General features: G+C 39.7%; 1 protein-coding gene across 2 annotated transcripts in view; it reads right to left on the reverse strand.

The window, feature by feature from the left end:
- Positions 1–20183, reverse strand: part of SCAPER (S-phase cyclin A associated protein in the ER) — a 504096-nt gene that overhangs the window by 57717 nt on the left and 426196 nt on the right. For both annotated transcript variants that reach the window (XM_004276347.3, XM_033440145.2), the window contains exon 27: positions 14784–14939. In XM_004276347.3, the coding sequence (XP_004276395.2) occupies positions 14784–14939 (156 nt within the window). The remainder of the gene's footprint in view (positions 1–14783; positions 14940–20183) is intronic.

The raw sequence follows: 20183 nt of genomic DNA on the forward strand, positions 1-20183 counted from the left end.
GCTGTGCCTAGGACTTCCAATACTATGTTGAATAAAAGTGGTGAGGGGCTTCCCTGGTGGCGCAGTGGTTGAGAGTCTGCCTGCTGATGCAGGGGACACGGGTTCATGCCCTGGTCTGGGAAGATCCCACATGCCGCGGCGTGGCTGGGCCCATGAGCCATGGCTGCTGAGCCTGTGCGTCCGGAGCCTGTGCTCCGCAATGGGAGAGGCCACAACAGTGAGAGGCCCGCGTACCACAAAAAAAATAAAAATAAAAAATAAATAAATAAAAGTGGTGAGACCGGGCATCCTTGTCTTGTTCCTGGTCTTAGAGGAAATGCTTTCAGCTTTTCACTGTTGAGTATGTAATTAACTATGAGTTTGTCATATATGGTCATTTCTTATGTTGAGGTATGTTCCCTCTATACCCACTTTGTGGAGAGTTTTTATTATAAATCGACGTTGAATTTTGTCAAAAGTTTTTTCTGCATCTATTGAGATGATCATATGATTTTTATTCCTCAATTTGTTAAAGTGGTGTATCACACTGATTGATTTGTGGATACTGAACCATCTGTGCTTCCCTGGGTAATTTCCACTTGAACATTTATGATCTTTTTAATGTATTGTTGGATTTGGTCTGCTAATATTTTGAGGATTTTGGCATCTATGTTCATCAGTGTTACTGGCCTGTATTTCCTTTTTCTTGTGATATATTTGTCTGGTTTTGGTATCAGGGTGATGTGGGCCTTGTAGAATGAGTTCAGAAGCATTCCTTCCTCTGTAACTTTCTGGAAGTTTGAGAAGCACAGATGTTAACTCTTCTCTAAATGTTTGGTAGAATTCACCTGTGAAGCCGTCTGGTCCTGGACTTTTGTTTTTGGGAGGTTTTAAAATTCCTGATTCAATTTCATTACTGGTAATTGATCTGTTCATATTTTCTAGTTCTTCCTGGTTCAGTCTTGGAAGATAGTACATATCTAGGAGTTTGTCCATTTCTTCTGTCCAGTTTATTGGCATATAGTTGTTTGTAGTAATCTCTTATGATCTTTTATATTTCTGTGGTGCTGGCTGTAACTTCTCTGTTTTCATTTCTGATTTTATCGATTTGTGCTCTGTTTTTTTGTTTTTCCTTGATGTATCTGGCTAAAGGTTTATCAATTTTGTTTATCTTCAAAGAACCAGCTCTTGGTATCACTGATTTTTTTCTATTTTTTTTTTTACAGCCTGTTTCATTTATTTCTGTCGTTATCTTTGTGATTTCTTTCTTTCTACTAATTTTGGGTTTTGTTTGTTCTTTTTGTAGTTCCTTTAGGTGTATGGATAGGTTGTTTGTTTGAGATTTTTCTTGTTTCCTGAGGTAATCTTGTATCACTATAAACTTCCCTCTTAGAATTGCTTTTGCTGTGTCCCATAGATTTTGGATTGCTGTGTTTTTGTTTTCATTTGTCTCCAGGTATTTTAAAATTTCTTCTTTGATTTCTTTAGTGATCCATTGGTTGTTTAGTAGCACATTGTCTAGCCTCACCTGTGTAATTTTTGCAGTTTTTTCTTGTAGTTGAATTCTAGTCTCATAGTGTTGTGGTTGGAAATGATGCTTGATATGATTTCAATTTTCTTAAATTTACTGAGACTTGTTTTGTGGCCTAGGATGTGATCTATCCTGGATAATGCGCCACGTGCACTTTAAAAGAATATGTGTATTCTGCTGCTTTTGGATGAAATCTTCTTTATATATCTATTAAGTCCATTTGGTCTAATGTGTAATTTAAGGCCAGTGCTTCCTTATTGATTTTCTGTCTGGATGATTTGTCAATTGATATAAATGGGGTGTTAAAGTCCCCTACTATTATTGTGTTACTGACAATTTCTCCCTTTATGTCTGTTAATATTTGCTCTATGTTTTTAGATGCATCTATCTTGTGTGCATATATATTTACAATTGTTATATCTTCTTCTTGGATTGATCCCTGATCATTATGTAATGTTTAAGAGTGTTTTGTTTAATTTCTGCAAATCTGTGAATTTTCTAGTTTTACTTCTATTATTGATTTCTTACTTCATCCCATTATGGTCAGAGAAGATATTCTGTATGATGTCTACCTTTTAAAATTGACTGAGACTTAATTAGTGGCCTAACATGGTATTCTATCCTGGAAAATGTCCCATATACACTTGAGAAGAATGTGTATTTTGCTTTGGGGTAGAATGTTCAGGAGGGGCATTATTCTGTCACATGGGCCTATTCATTCATGATTCATTTATTCAACAAATATTTACTGAGGACCTACTCTGTGCAAGCACTTTTCTAGGCACTGGGATTCAGCAGTAAAATCCATGTTCTCTTTCTAATAAAACTTACATTTTAGTGTACGAGATACAATGAACAAATAAACAAGTATCACATATAATATATAGTATGTCAGGTGTGCTAAGTACTGTAGAAGAGCAGGGGATATGGGTAGGGAACGAAGATGCAGGGGTGTGTGTGTTTGTGTGTGTGTGTGTGTGATGCTATTTTATATAGGGTGGTTGGGGAACCACTTTCTAAAGTGCTATTTAGACAGAATTCTACAGAAAGTGAGGAAAGAAGCCATGTGGATACCTGAGGCAAGGGTGTTTTTAGGCAGAGGAACAGCAAGTCCCAAGGCTTGGAGCCAGGAGCATGCATGACATATTCAAGAAACAGCAAGAAGGCCAGTGTGGCTACAGCTGGTTAAGCAAAGTGGAGGAACAATGGGGGATGAGGTCAGAGAGGAAACAGGAAGACGATCATGTAGGGTCTTGTAGAGCATTGTAAGGACATTATAAGGGTTTTACTGAATGAGATGGAAAGCCATTGTAAGGTTTTGAGCAGAGGGGTTATATAATATGACTTTGGTTTAAAAATAATCACTATAGCTAATTGGTTGAAAAGTTGTTAAAAGAGCCAAGACAGAAGCAGAGAGGCCAATTAAGAGACTGTTTCAATCATCCAAGTGAGAGATCATGGTGGATGAACCAGGATGGTAGTCATGGATGTGGTAAGAAGTAGCTGGATTCTGAAAAATATTCAGAAGGGAAAACCAATAGGATTTCCTGATAGAATGAATGTGGGGTGAGAAAAAGAGGAGTAAAAAATGGCTCAGTGGTTTTTTTTGCCTGAGTAATTAAAAGAATGTGGCTGCCATTTACAGAAATGGGAAAGACAGTGGATAGAGCATGTCTGGGGAGGAAAATGAGGAGTTCACCTTTAAACTTGTTAAATTCAAGATGCCTATTAGACACCTAAGTGAAGATACTGGATCAGAAGTTGGATAAAATGAGCTTCCCAAGGGTAGGGAATTTTGTCTGTCTCCAGGGCTTAGAACTGTATCTGACATAGAGTAGCCACTCAATAGACATCTGTTGAATAAATATACAAGTCTGAGTTCAGAGGAGTGATCTGGGCTTGAGATATTTGGGAGTCATCAACACACAGATGGTATTTAAAGCCAGCTCATCTAGTGAGTGAACATAGATTAGTCTGAGAATTGAGCCTTGGGATACTCCAAAGTGTAGAAGTTGGGGAGATAAGAATAAATCATCAAAGGAAACTGAAAAATGAAACCAGTGGGGTAGGAGGAAAAGCAGGGAAGTGTGGTGCCCTAGAAGCAAAGTGAAGATAGTTTCAAGGAGGAGGAAGTAAAAAATAAAAAAGTTTAATTAAAAATAAATGAGGACTAAAAAAGGATGACATTTATAGAAATGACTATTAAATCCTATTTTTAGATTTAAAAACTAACTGCATAGGTTTAGGATGGGAAGAAGGTAAGTGACAGGGGACTGGAATATAGCTTTCAATGATAAGTAGGGGGAAAAGACTTAGCAAATTAGCTTCCTATCCATTCAAATGAAGAAACAGTCTTGCTTGATTACCCATGAATATAATTCAATTTTGACTGAGCTAAGAGGGGTAAAACGTACACAACCAGAAAGGTTTATCCTGATCCACTGCAATGAACAACTACTCTGGAAGTACTGGTTCTAGCACTGGGTATGGCACTACATTCAAGACACTGATGTATCAGAAAGTTCCCGAGGAAAGTGAATTGTGTGGTAAAACTATGTGGAAACAATGTCACCTGAGGTACATTTGAAAGTACTGGGAAATTTATTTCAGAACTGGAGGATATAAAGGTTATCTTCAAACTGAAGAGGTATTACACTGTTATTTATGACACCAGAGGAGAGATGCTACCCGAAAGCAGATATTAGATAAACTTACAGAAAATTTTCTAACAATCAGAACACCCAAAAGTTAAATGGGCTGTTGGTGAGGTATTACATTCTTAACTATTCTGCAATCAGTGGAGGAATACATTCACTGAAGTGACAGAGGGCACTCAAAACTCAGCTGGGCAATGGACAGGATGATGTCTAAGATTCTGTTCAGTTCTGGGGTGTTACAACAGGTGTGAATCTACTTCAAAAATTATAGTCTCCTACACAGACACACACATGCACACCCCCCCCCTATATTTTATATATACAGTAGAGGGAGAAAATAGCTTGTTTAATGCAGATCTAATTTGGAGCCCTGTTGAAGGGAATGAGGATGACTTAGTAGAGATATGAGAGCAAGAGAAAACTCAAGGTGGAAAAGATACATGTGTAAGCACTATAAGATAGTCTGGACATTTGGTTAGAGAAGAGGAAAAATATAGGAGAAATTAAATAGTGAGAATATTAGGTAGGGTGAGGCTGGCTGATTACTTGGGAGGATTTCCAAAGTACCTGGTTATTAGTTTCAGTTGAATTCAAAGAGGAACTTTTGAGAAGGAAACCTTTCTGGGAAGAGAAGTGATAGATGATGAAAACAGAGAGGCATTCTTGTTGTTGGAGATCAACAACCTAGAACATGCTTGAGAAAGAAGAAGACCAAGAGGACACCAATGAGAATGGAAGGTAAAGGGTGAGGCCCCTAAGAAGAAACTGTGGTCTCTGGCAGAGGTCTGGGAGGAGGACCAAGAAAGTGGAAGATAAAGACAGTCTGGGGACAACCAAAGGTGAATGGAGAAAGGGCAGGGAGGAGTCCAAAAGGTGAGAATACGGCAGCTCTGGATGACTGACAACAGTATATGGTCCTAAATCTTGGAACTACAGACTAGGACTGTTGTCCAAGAATGCTTCTCAGATGGGACATTTCTGACCTCTCTATCTTCAGTTTTCTCATTATCACTGTAAAACACAAAAGGGCCCTGTGCTGATTTTGGCTAGTTCAGCTGATATTTTGGGCTTCTCTTATCTTTAGTATTTGGCAGTTAGGCTGAAGGAGCTCTGCCAGAGGCTCTGCTGTGTTGCCAAATGAAAGCAATTACTTCTTCTGGGTGAGTAACTGGGAGGAAAAAACTGTCATATCTGGGCTGCGTGATGCAGTACCCTCCTAATTAATCTTTCCTGCTTCCACTCTTGCCCCTATAATCCATTCTACACAGAGTAAAAATCCATTACTTTTTAAGTAATCAGATCATGCTGCTCTCCTGCTTAAAATCCTCCAGTGGCTTCCTATCACACTTAGAATAAAACCCAAACTTCCACTCTCTCTGTCCTGATCTCTTGGCCCTTCGTCTCCTAGCACTTTCTTGCTCATCACATTCCAGCACACTGCCTTCTATGTTTCTGGTACACACCCACTTCAGATATTTGGGAGTCATCAACTTCCTATTCTGCTCAACTAGAATACTCTTCCCTCCGATCTTTACAGAGTTGGCTCCTTCTTAGCTCAGTGTCATCTTCCCAGAGAGGTCTTCCCTGACCACTCACCCAAATCACTCTGCTATATTACCCTGCTTTATTTTCTCATATCACTATCTAAAATTATCTTATTCATTTACTGGTTTATCATCTTTTTCTCCTGTTAGACTGTGAGCTCCACAGAGTGAGTATTTTGTTCACCACTGGATCCCTAATACCTCGACAAGTGTCTGGCACATATCAAGTGCTCAGTAAACAGTAATTAATAAAGATTTGCTAAAGCAATGGAAGGAAGAGAGAGAGAACTGGTCTCAGAAAGGTATGCCAAAGGCATGAAGGCCTTGGACGTCTCCTTCTTACCTTAGGGGAGGAAGAACGTGAGACACAGGCACCTCTTCTTCCTATGCTAAGAGTAAGCCCAGGAAATGGGGCCCTGGCATAGGTCGATGGTGCACACCAGTATTTGCTAATGCTGCCAGTCATAGCTATTTACCGACTTCTTATTTTGTTTCTAGCCTGGTGCTAGGTGCCTGAAGGGGAGCTGCTAGGATATTTAGTCTCTCTCCTTAGGGAAACCTTTTCATTTGAAGACACAAAACATATACACAGGACAAAGGAACTAGTGAATTAGAAGTAGACAAATATCAAGTCATAGGTATAAATAACAGAAGCCACCTCATATTTCTGTGGCAAGCATCTTTTTGATTTAATTGCATAGAACTCGATTGGATTCTGAAAGACAGAAGTCAAAGATAATAAAAGTCTGAGGTCTTAAAATCTGTTCATATTACTACAGTCATGAGCAGAATAAGGTAATCAGGAGGAAAAGCCAACTTTGGATGAAAGCCAATGAGCTTAGAATCTGACATATTAAATATAAGTTCCTGGTAGAAACTGCCAGTAGGAATTCCAAGAGGAAATGTCTACCAACCAATCAGGCTTGTTTATGAATATGGTTTATGCCTTAACTTTACTTGCTTCTGGCTTCATTTACTTTTCCTTACCTATTTTCTTTTATTCTAATTTTTTCATCTATTTTTTAAAAATAAGAAGACATATATACTTCTATAAGCCATCTCAAATCTTTTTGGAACAGGGTGGGGTGTAATAAATATATATAAAAAAGCACCTTGGGCAGAAGGTTAGGGTGACAGACATGTTAGCCCCCATTTGCCCCTACCCTGACCAACTCTGTGAAGAAGAATTGTCAAATTCATGTTTATAATGTGAGGAAACAGGCACTGAGAAGCTAAAGAATCTGTCACTGGTCACAGAGCTAGGAGAGCAGGAACTGCATTCACATTCTTCTGACTCCCAAACCTGGGCTCTTCAATACAACAGTACAAAAGGATTTTCCTCTTGAGATCCTGACCCCCAAAGTCCTAGAGCCAGTGGGAGTTCAACTGCAAGTGTACACCAGATATATTCTGCTATCCTAAGTGTGGTGAGCCTGCATACGTATTGGCAGACTACCTTCATCACACCCTCTCCCCTCTGGGAGTAGTAAGTCAGTGAAGCCTGCCCCTAAATGCTGGCCCTGTGGGCTAAGGCCCAGGCAGCTCCCTTTCTCTGGCATAGTGCCTAGCACACAGTAGACACACAGTTTGAATTGCAGCAATGAAGCGATCATCTTTCTGTCCCTACAAGTCAACTACGACTTTATTACCAGCTGGGATAGATCTTTCAGAAATCTCTGTACTAGCATTTGCCCAATTGTGAATATAGAGACAGCCCAGAGGTTCCTGTTCCTGTATTCTTCTCACTTTCCAGACCTGAGGGATTCGGACAATCACTCTTCCTTATCAGTCTAGAGGCTGTTATGCTCCCTTGGACAGTGTGAGGATTGCTGGGAGATAACTCATGAGGAGCCCTTAGCCTGGGGCACATAAACAGTGTTCAACAAATGTTATTTCCTTTAGTTACACTTGTTTAGTCTTATGTTCACTTCATTCCCCATCTCCCAACACCAGCAAGCCTTTTGTCCGAGGACAGTGGCTAAAGATGCCAAGAGAAATGATAATACCAAGTATGAGACTGCAGAGAGGAAAGAATACAGATGAGAACAGGATACTGGGAACACATTTATCTCTAGGGTAGGTTGGAATGTGGAAGACTCTATTTTTCAAACATAAACATAGCAATATTTCTGGTACAATACGCTCTTCCAGAACCTTTATATTGCCCATGAAGAGATGGGAGTCTACTTCTCCTCCCTTTGAAGCTGAATGGGACTCTGTGGCTGCCTTGCTGAACAGAATTCAGTGGAGGGGATGCTGCATGACTCCTGAGGCCAGGTCATAAAAGGTGACATGGTTTTCACCTAGCTCTCTCACTTGTCAGGATGCTCCTCCTTTGAACCTCCACCATGCTGTGCAGCCCAAATTAGCCTGTGCAGAGGGACCACATGGAAAGGTCCCTAACAAACAGGTAGCATGAACTACAGTCATGTGTGAACAAGCACACAGATGATTCCAACCTCCAGCCTTCAAGTCTTCCAACTGAGGCCTAGAGATTGTGGAACAAAGATGAGCCATTCTCCCTGTATCTTGATAGAATTCCTGACATACAGAATCTGTGAGATTAATAGATTGTCATTTTATGCCACTAAGTTTTGGGGTAATTTGTTACACAACCACAGTAACTGGAACAAGAATGAAAGCAAAGGAGAATATGTGGTTCGGTGAGACGGGAGAAGTGTAGGGAGAAGAGTGGGGTTAGAATAATCTGTATGTTGCCAAGGAGCAAATAAGACTAGTACTAGTAGGTAGTATTAGGGAGACGGATTACAGCTTGGTATAAGGAGAGGTTTTTAAAGCATTAAAACTGATCAATGAAAAAAAAAAAAAAACTGATCAATGACAGAACAGGCTCCCCTGGTAAATAATAAGTTCCCTGTCAATGAAGATACTCAAATGTAAACTGAAAGAAGTTATTGAAGAGCTACAAATCTGAACAGAAGACTGGATTAAGGTGACTTTAAGGTTCCTTCCAGTCAATGGAACGTGACAGCACATTAGATCTGGGGTACAAGGAAGACGGATGAGAGAGAGATGACATCTGGAGCCTGATGCCCGAGAGACCAGTGATACCATACATAAAAAGAGAGACTATGAGAGCATTTAAAAAGATTCTTCGGGCTTCCCTGGTGGCGCAGTGGTTGACAGTCCGCCTGCCAATGCAGAGGACGCGGGTTCGTGCCCCGGTCCGGGAGGATCCCACATGCCGCAGAGCCGCTGGGCCCGTGAACCATGGCCGCTGAGCCTGCGCGTCCGGAGCCTGTGCTCCGCAGCGGGAGAGGCCACAACAGTGAGAGGCCTGCGTACCGCAAAAAAAAAAAAATAAATAAATTCTTCTTTTCCATTCCTTTTGCCTCTTGCCCAGATGCTGTTAATGGTCTTTCCCACTTTCTACAGCCTCTCTCATACACTTTCACATGATAACTCCCAAATATGGTTTTTAGCATGTCATTGCCCTGATCAAAGGCTTTTAACGACACCACTGCCACCACCACATTCAGCAGATTGTTTTATATATCACACAGTATTTTTGTATTTATTACCTCATTTGAACATCATAACAGTCTGGTAGGCACTAAAATCACCAATACATACATCTCAAAATCCAGCCAAATTAAGTTCTCTGTTCATTCTTCATGTTTTTTTCTGCTTTGATGTCTTTGCCTATGCTATTTTCTTTGTCTATCTTTTTCTCAACTCTAAATGTTCCAACCCTTTTTATCTTCCAAGGCCTAGATTAAATTTTAGTTGCCCTAGAAAACAGCTAATTCCTACAACTAAGAGTGATCTCTCTCTCCTCTGAAGTCCATCAATGATGATGTGATAATCCAATATTTATTAAGCATTTACTATGTGCCAGGCAGCATGCTAAGTGCTTTTTGTGTGTTATCTTCTATCCTCTGTAACACTCTCTGCCTTATACCATGGATATTTGTATATACCTCTTCTTTACTAGCTTACAAGGTCCTTGAGGACTCAATCAACATCTTAGTCATTTTTGTTTTCTCCCAAGCCTAGCACAGGGCCTGGCACAGAGCAAGCACTGTATAAATATTTGTCTAATGAATGAATGAATAATTCAGGCAGGCAGAGTTAAAGTTTACCTTTGCTTGAACAAATGGTTTTCAAGCACCCTTAAACACTTGAGAAGCACTCATTTATATCCACATAATTAATGGGCTAAATTACAAATCATTCTTATCTTTTTTTTTTTTTTTTTTTTTTTTTTGCAGTATGCGGGCCTCTCACTGCTGTGGCCTCTCCCACTGTGGAGCACAGGCTCCGGACGCGCAGGCTCAGCAGCCATGGCTCACGGGCCCAGCCGCTCCGCGGCATGTGGGATCTTCCCGGACCAGGGCACGAACCTGTGCCCCCTGCATCGGAAGGCGGACTCTCGATCACTGCGCCACCAGGGAAGCCCCCATTCTTATCTTTTTATGACACAGGTTTCCAGAGACCTTGGCTAGAACTCATTTTGTTAGTGTAGTTTACAGATGCGAAAATAAAAACCACAAATACACATAATAACAAATTTCTTTTTGTGTAAAAATATTCTAGCATTCACAATAGTGTTTTCCAACCAATCAGAATTAACTAAGTTTTACAAGCTCCTGTTTTTCTTCTGTGCAGTCACAAGGACTGTAAACTCTTTCACTTTGGATCCACTACTTCTTGGCACTCTTGCTATAGTACTTTGCATAGTTATGCATCTAGAAATGATTGCTGATTAACTGAAAGGTTTTGTGTTGGTTACAATTTATAATCACTCATTACTGTTCGGATCCTATTAGTTTGGCTAAGGAGCCAGCACCTTAAGGGGTACTTGAGCCTTAGCCAATTATGGCAGTTGAGTTACTGCCCTGAGATTTGAAAACTATCCTTTTTTCCTTATTTCTTGCAGGCCCAAGAATGGAAAACTGGTAACAGTTAAGGCCCAACAGTCATTTCTGAAAGTCCTATTACAGATTGTTGAATTTCGTTGAAGTGATTAAGAATTATAGCTTGTGAACAATTCGCATATTAAAATTGTAGAGTAATCCTAATATAAAAATCAATCCTTTCACCAGAAGATCACAATTTCGATTTTTACTTAAAGAAATGCAAGTTTACTGTTCAAAACCAAGGCTGGTACAAAAATCATGTGAGTACTTTTCTCCCCCATGCTGAAGCAGAGATTAACAGTGTAAATACTGACACCCAAATTGTCTTTTAGAAAACCTAGGTAAAAATTAGAAGATTAAGGGCACAATAGCAGGGCAGTGCAAAGGCAGACCTGCTATAATCACCATCACAAAGGCCGGCCACCGGCAGACTGCAAAGTGTTTACTCAAAGCCCTGTGCTATCAATTAGTGTACATAATTATCTCAGGGTCTGCCAGTTCACAAGAGGCAGTTTTTGAAGGTCTCTCTGGGCCCCCTTTGTCTTTTACTCCTGTTGGTCACAGAAGGGCTTTGAGGACAAGCCTTCCTCGGCGCTCAGGCTCTGGCTGGCTTCCCTTGGCAGCCCCAACAGGAATTATGTGAATTCCTCTAGTATAACAACAACCAAGCTACCTTTCTCCCCACACACGGCTTTGACCTTGTGCTGAGACTATTTAACACACGCAACAAAGTGCTTTCAACAGGTCATTATAGTTTATAGTTTAAAAATATAATTTCCACAAAGAAATGGGAAGTATTGTAGCACAAAATGGGCTGTAAATATTAGAGGTAAACAAATCAGAAGATGTAGGAAAAACTCCCTGTATTCCTGTAGCTTGGCAGTATTCAGGAAATACTGGAAGATTGAAGGATGAGAGGAAGAACAGCAGACAGGGGTCATTCTTCTTGTCTCTCAGAGAAGCAGCTTACACTGATACTGCTAAGAATTTCCTAGGTAAATTAAGCCAGGAAACCACCCGAACCTGCTTTTGCAGCAAGGCCTACCGATAGAAATGTGCAGAGTAACTGAGGTTGGAGAAGGAAATTATATTGGGTAAAAAATAGATGAAGAATTCTTAAAAACCACTAAGGGTTAATCATTGATTTATTTAAAATCCGGTTGTATATGTACATAGAAATAATTATACTTCATTTTATGAGTGTGTGTATATACGTATAGAATAAGGTTTTATATATAAACTTCATACATACACACTCACACTTTGGTCTGCCTGGATAATCCTTGGGCATGTCTAGAATCATGGAAAACCACGTATATCCCCTAATTTGGAGACTACACCATCTACCACTCAAAAATTTCAAGTCAGAAAATTGGGAGTCATTGCAGGCTCCTCACTTCCTTTTACATCCCATACTATCAGCTCTATGCCATTTCCCTTACATTTATTCTGTGTCCTCAATGTATCTGCTCCTCTCTATTTCTACTGTCTCCACAGCCCTCAACATTTCAAGAGCCTTTTTACTATTCCTTCTGCCTCTAGGCTCATGCCATTCCAGTCATTTCTATAGTTTTCAGGAGTGATCATCCTATCACAGAAATTTGAACATGTATGGAGCGCACTGAATACCTCATCTCCTGCCACTCTTCACAGTCACCCTATTGTAAACTACATCAAACTGAACATGAGACAATGTCTTATATATCCCAAACTCTTGGTTTGGGTTGCCCCCAAAGCAGTCCCTGAAACAAAGATATGGGTGTTAGTAGTTTATCTGTGAGGAAGTAGAGAAGGAAAAGAGGGTAGGGAGAAAAGCTAATCAAGTAAGTGTTAATGAACAGGTTACCACTGGGTCCCTTTGAGAAACCGTACAGAACGTACCTCAGGATCATCCCACTGAGGGTTAGCGGAGCTGGGATATTACCCACCAATGTATTGTTGGAGAGTCACTCCTGGGGGTGTTAACTCCCTGGCACTTCTAGCGAACAGCTACTTGTTCAGTGAATATCCTCAGGCAGAGAAATACAGGAAGCCACTTGTAGGTGACCTCCTGATAGGCCACAGGCACCAATAACATCTACTATATCATGCAGTGCCCATATTATGCCCTTTCTCCCGAATGAATTCTTTACTCCACTTGTCTTCCTGGATCCTTTAAGATTTAGGCCATTGAAGCCCTTCTTGACCTCCTTTGGAAGTGCTTTACTTCCTTCTCTGGGCACATTCTCTTCTGTTGCAGCTATTATGTTGTAGCTATTAATTTGCAACTCAGACTCCACACCAGACTCTGGGCTCCCTGAGGGCAGTAACCTTAGTACTTAGCTTGGTGTCTGGCCCAAGGCAGATGTTCAGTCAATGTCTACTAGACAAGGACATGACTGTGTGTGTTAAAGAGAAGAGGATCCTGTTTTCCACATATGTAATTGAGAAAATTTTCAAAGAAACAAAACGTATGCTACCATATTTTGAATAATATAAAGTCAAGTGTGTAGGAGGGAACACCAAGGGAGGAATCTTGGGTCCTAATTCAAGTTAGTTTGGCTCAGTTGCTTTCCCTATAAAAATGAGTGGCTATTAATGACCTTTAAACTTCTTTCAAGTTCCACAGATTTCAAGTGACTGAATCCATGTGTAAGTGAAAGCTGAAGCCCACAAACTATACAACAACCACATATGGAAATGTTTATGTGTGATATTCATCTGGATTCAAGGAAAGAGTATAGGTGACAAAGACTTGAGACGCTGGCAGGTTTATAACGGTGTGTATACAAAAGAGTGAGTGTTGGAAGGGTCTCCTGGGTGAGAGGATACCTCCCAGGGAGTGGCCTGGCTACTGCACAGGAGCTAGCTGGGCAGCATGGCAGCCTCCAAGCTGGCAGGTGCCAGGGCCCTGGATGGAGCCCTGTCACTGCTGCCAGCCTCTGGGCAGTGTGGGACCACCCGAGCTTACTTAGGTCACAGACCTACACATAGCCACTTCCTGAGTTCTCATCAAATCCCTGGAAGGTAGGCTCTGGCTACATTTCTAGAGGGAACAGACTAAGTGGAACACTGACTACAGGTTGTGCTTGGCTTCCTTGATACTCAGTCTTAATCTTCCTAGAAATGTGACTCAGGGTAGAGGGACTAGGCAAGAATAAGGAAGAATAGGTGGGTGTCGGGGTCCTATGCATAACAGACTAACAAATGTTGAGGAAGTTCATTTCAGGAAACAAATTCTCTTTTAAAATATTCTGAATACAGACATTAGCATTGTGTGTACATTGAATACGGCTGGATAAGATTTCTTTAAGTAGCTAGACTTTATTAGTTTCAAATCATTAGTTTTCTTCTTGACAAATCCCTGATATATATATATATATATATATATATATATATATATATAAAATTTGTATGCAGTACTGTTTAGAATTTAATTGTAAGAAAATTGTTTTACTGAACATCCTTAATATGCCTGAGGCATATGTCATATTTCTATCGGGAACACTGAGTCACTATTGCAAATGATTTTTACTTGGTAGGAGGGGAGAGAAAAGAACACGAGGCGGTTTACTCTGTCTCTCTTAGAGAATTACTGTTTTTGAGGACAGTCCACAGGGTGGGGTGAGGGGGTTTACAGAGCCAAGCAGGCCAGTCGTAGTCCCCAGCACACTGGCTAAAATGATGCCCATGGGTCATGTGTGACGTCAGGGGGCTACTGTTTTTGGATGGCTCCTTTCTCTTATTCATGGAGATACCTTGGAAGGACAAAGGGGAAAATAAAGAGCTTAGGAGGCTATCATTGAAAGCATGTGATGGTCAGGGCACTGCGAAGCTGTGCCGTGTTGCGCTGAAGGCCTGACTTGATTTGGTCTAGGCTTTGTCACTGACTTGCTGACTCAAGGAGAATCACTTGATTCCTCTGGATCTCAGTGGAAGAGGAACTGGATGACTTCTAAGGTCTCTTGTAGAAATTATAGTTAAGTTTATGACACCAACAAGAAAAAAAGGCTCTGACAGGAGCATGTAGCCAGGGAAAATGAGACATATTAGATAAGTCTCAATATGGGAAGCCAATAAGGACAGAGGCAGCACAAAGAGGAAAAGAGCCCAGGATGACCATGTACATCCCTATGAAATGACTCCAAAATGAGCAAAATCCAAGAGATGTTTCAAAAGTTGGCTCCAGACTGACATCAAGTAGAGGCCTTACCTTCCGGTGACAGCAAAGCACAGCGTGCACATTCCGTGTAAGAGCCCTGCGGCATGCTGCAGAAATGTGGCTGTTTTGGGATTCTCATCCACTGGGCCTTGCACCGAGAGGAAGCAGCCACAAAGCTTGTCGATCAGACCAATGTTCACCACGTAGCTAGATGTGGGGAGAAATGTGTGTTAGCAATCTGCATAGTCTGGCAACATCTTCACCTTCAAAGATAAATCTTAACAAACACAGGCTTAGACCCTTCAAGCAAGCAAACACAACACACATACGTTTGGGTACAGCATCTTAAATAACAATTTCCTAAGATTTAGTCCTGAATAATCACCTATATCTGTAAATGGTTCTCTTTTCTCTTTTGGTTATTCTGATGCTATTTTTTCAGGAAAGTGATCATCTGATCATTCTCACCGGTCTAGAGAGTCTGACAATAATTGAAATGATTTATAATGATCTCTATCCTCTTGAAAAGCAGTACTTCCTAAAGTACTAAGAAGCTAAATTCACCAGAATTCAGGGATTCAGAAAATAAGATAATGCTACCCAGACACTCCTGTTACAATCTAAACTTCTAATGCCACTTTAGATTCTCTACTTTTTTTTTAAACCCTATCACCATTAGAAGTATAACAGTGAGAATCTAATTGCTCTCTGTTATGAAAAGCAGCAGTCCTGAGAGTTGACAGTAACACTTACGAAGTCATTTTCATCTTTTCAGTCTATTAAACAGTTTTCCAGAGTCGTTTATTAACCTGGACCAACAACAGTAGTTCTTTTATTAGTCTACAAAGCAGAAATAATTGAAAATATCTGAAGACTATAAATGACCTTGTAGATAAATCAGCCTTAGCTTAGACATTTTATACCAATTCAGTGCTACTGCATTTACATGTATGAAAAGCGCAGGACTCTGAATACAGCAGTTCTGAAAATCAACACATACAAACTTTCAGCAATATGTGCAAAGGAATTGATGCTTCTGCTTGTAAGTGCACTAAAATCCCTATCACTATTCATTTACTAATACAGTTTTTTGTAAAAGGAAGGAAAGCTGATGAATAATTCATGTTTGGAGCCTCTTCTAAGTTTACTATTTAAAAGGTATAAAATAATGTTCCCTTTCTCCTTTTACATTTGGAAATGCATTTATCTGGTTACTGAGCATCCATGGCCTGTTAGGAACCAGGCCACACAGCAGGAGGTGAGCGGCCAGTGAGCTAGCAAAACTTTATCTTTATTTATTTTATTTATTTTTTTACATCTTTATTGGAGTATAATTGCTTTACAATGGTGTGTTAGTTTCTGCTTTATAACAAAGTGAATCAGTTATACATATATCCCCATATCCCCTCCCTCTTGCGTCTCCCTCCCACCCTCCCTATCCCCCCCCAGGTGGTCACAAAGCACCGAGCTGATCTCCCTGAGCTATGCAGCTGCTTCCCACTAGCTATCTATTTTACGTTTGGTAGTGTATATATGTCCATGCCACGCTCTCACTTTGTCACAGCTTTATCTTTATTTACAGCTGCTACCCATCGCTCGTATTACCGCCTGAGCTCCACCTCCTGTCAGATCAGCGGCGACATTAGATTCTCATAGGAGTGCGAACCCTACTGTGAACTGCGCATGCGAGGGATCTAGGTTGCACACTCCTTATGAGAATCTAATGCGTGATGATCTGGAGCTGAAGAAGTACTAGATGCTAGTGCTGGGGAGTGGCTGCAAATACAGATTATCATTAGCAGAGAGGTTTGACTGCACAGAGACTATAATAAATTAATTGCCTGCAGACACATATCAAAACCCTATCAGTGAGTGGCAAGTGAAAACAAGCTCAGGGCTCCCACTGATGCTGCATTATGGTGAGCTGTATAATTACTTCATTATATATTACAATGTAATAATAATAGAAATAAAGTGCACAATAAATGTAATGCGCTTGAATCATCCCAAAACCGCCCCCTCCCAAGTCCGTGGAAAAACTGTCTTCCATAAAACCGGTCCCTGGTGCCAAAAAGGTTGGGGACCACTATCCTACAGTTTTAAAATTGGGAAGTATGAAATGATGACCACTAACCCTATTATCTTATAATGAAGGAAAATGACATATTGACATACTGAACCCTAGCCCTGCAAGTTACTGGATGACCTTGGGCAAATTACCTTGCCCCTCTTAGTCTGTTTCCTTTTTAATGTAATAGAATGTTAGTATAAGGTTCTTGTAATAAGTGACTGATAAGCTAATACATGAAAAGAAGTTGATACATTTTATTGTTAGTTTTATTGTTACTAGTAGTAATAATAGCAGTATTTTAAAAATAGATGCATGCAAACTTACTAATCATAAATACAATGAAAATGAAGACAACACAAAATACCATTTCACAAATATCAGACTGACAAAAATCAGTGAGTTAATATAAAACACTGATAAGGATATGAGGAAATGGAATTCCTATCCTTTACTGATGGAAAGTGAAATCTGTAAAATCACTTTGGAGAACAATTTGGTGTTACTTGGTAAAGTTGGACATGCATTTATCATAACATTCATAAATTCCTACTGTAGGCATATAAGCTTGAGAAACTCCCATATAGGTGCAAAAGAAGGTTTCTACAAGGATATTCATTGTATCATTGCTTGAAATAGTGAAAAAATAGAAACTATTGCCCTCAAATAGAAAATGGATGAACTGGGAATTTATTCATTTAATAGAATCTGTAGAGCAGTTAAAATAAATTTATCAGATTTATATGCATCAACATAGAGCTCAACCCCATGTTATGTGAACATAGAAACTGACAAAATAGTATGATAGCATTTATGTAAATTTTAAATAATACAAAATATAGAAAGCAGAATATATTGTTTATGTATATTTATTATATATAAATATATACATATAAATTTTATATACACAAATATATTTATATATATTTGTCTATATTTACATATATACATATATATTACACACATGTATACAAAAATTTTATAAAAATGCATAGGAACTATATACACACACTCTAACATAGTGATTTACATCTTGAGCGAGAGTAAGAGGAAAGGGATGGAGATGGGGAGTTAGCTGTATCTACAACATTTGGTTTCTTACCAATAAGAAAAAAGATCTAAGACAATATGGAAAAATGTTATTGGTTACTGAAAAATGTTGTCAAGTTGGTACACAGGTATTGATAATTTTGTTAGGTGTATGTTGATATACTTCATCATAAAATAATAGAAAACTTAAATATTTTAAAAGGCAATAATGACAAACAGAAAAAGCATTTGAAACATGTAAGATGAAGGCCTAATGTATTTTTCCCCCATGTTTATTGAGATATAGCTGATATATACATCATGTAAGTTTAAGGTGTACAATGTGATGATTTGACATATGTATATACTGTAAAACGTTACTGTTTTCCAGTTTCACACCACTGTGATTGGAAAAGATACTTGATATAAGTTATGTGTTCTCGAATTGTTGAGACTTGTTTTGTGCCGTAACATAGGATTCATCTTAGCAATTGTTCCATGCATATTTGAGAACAATATGTATTCTGCTGCTGTTGGATGGAGTGTTCTATATATGTCTGTTAGGTCCTTTTGGCCTATAGTGTTGTTGAAATCTGCTGTTTCCTTACTGATTCTCTGTCTGGAAGATCTATCTATTGTTGGGAGTGGGGTATTAAAGTCCCGACATATTATGGTATTGTTGTTTTGTTCTCCTTTTAGTTCTTTTAGTATCCGTTTTATATATTTAGGTGCTCCGATGTTGGGTGCATAAATATTTACCACACCACTGTTATATCCTTGGTGGATTGACCTCTCTATCATATAATGACCTTCTTTGTTTCTTTTAACCATTTTTAGCTTAATATCTATTTTGTCTGATATAAATATAGCTACTCCTGCTTTCTTTTGCTTACCATTTCCTTGAAATATCTTCCACCCCTTTGCTCTCAGTCTATGTGTGTCTTTAAAGCTAAAATGAGTCTCTTATAGGCATCATATTGTTGGATACTGTTTTTTTATCCCTTCAGCCACTCTATGTCTTTTGATTGGAGAATTTAATCCATTTACACTTAACATATTGATAATTACTGATTGGTAAGGACTTACTATTGTCATTTCACTAATTATTTTCTGGTTTTTAGATCCTTTGATCCTTGCTTCCTCTCCTGCTGTTTTCTTTTGTGATTTGATGACTTCTTGTGGCAGTATGCTTTGACTTCTTTACACTATATGTATCTACTACAGGTTCGTATAGGCTTAAATAAAACATATATATTACATCCTATTTTAAGTTGATAAAAAGTTTGATAGTATACAGAAACTTTATACAATTGTCCCTCAGTATTTGTGGGGAATTGGTTCTAGGACCCGCTATAGATACCAAAATCCGCAGATGCTCAAGTCCCATCATTGGCCCTCCATACCCTCGGTTCTGCATCTACAGATTCAACCAACCACAGATTGTGTAGCACTGTAGTATTTATTGAAAAAAACCTGCATGTAAGTGGACCTGCACATTTTAAACCTGTGTTGTTCGAGAGTCAACTGTACTTTTATTTCTCCCTCCTCATATTTTAGGTTATTCGTGTAATTTATGTATTTTTATAGTGTTCATTCAATAACAAATTACTGTGGTTATGTTTATATCTATTATGTTTGATTTTTTTTTTTTTTGTGGTACGCGGGCCTCTCACTGTTGTGGCCTCTCCCGTTGTGGAGCACAGGCTCCAGACGCGCAGGCTCAGTGGCCATGGCTCACAGGCCCAGCCGCTCTGCGGCATGTGGGATCTTCCCGGACCAGGGCACGAACCCGTTTCCCCTGCATCGGCAGGCAGACTCCCAACCACTGCGCCACCAGGGAAGCCCTATTATGTTTGATTTTTAACTTTCAAACTAGACTTGTAAGTGAATTATGCACCACCATTACAATAACAGAGGATCGAATTTTGACTATATGTTTACCATTACCAGTGAGTCTTACACATCCATATGTTTTTTTTCGTCTTTTTAAAAATTTATTTATTTTATTTTTGGCTGCATTGGGTCTTCGTTGCTGCATGTGGGCTTTCTCTAGTTGCTGCGCGTGGGCCTTCTCTGGTTGCGGTGAGCAGGCTTCTCATTGCGGTAGCTTCTCTTGTTGTGGAGCACAGGCTCTAGGTGCGCCGGCTTCAGTAGTTGTGGCTCTCAGGCTCAGTAGTTGTGGCTCACGGGCTCTAGAGCACAGGCTCAGTAGTTGTGGCTCACAGGCTTAGTTGCTCCACGGCATGTGGGATCTTCCCGGACCAGGGCTTGAACCCGTGTCCCCTGCACTGGCAGGTGGATTCTTAACCACTATGCCACCAGGGAAGCCCATCCATATGTTTTTATGTTATTAC

The sequence above is a fragment of the Orcinus orca genome, chromosome 2 (assembly GCF_937001465.1).
Source record: "Orcinus orca chromosome 2, mOrcOrc1.1, whole genome shotgun sequence".
Taxonomy (NCBI): Eukaryota; Metazoa; Chordata; class Mammalia; order Artiodactyla; family Delphinidae; genus Orcinus; species Orcinus orca.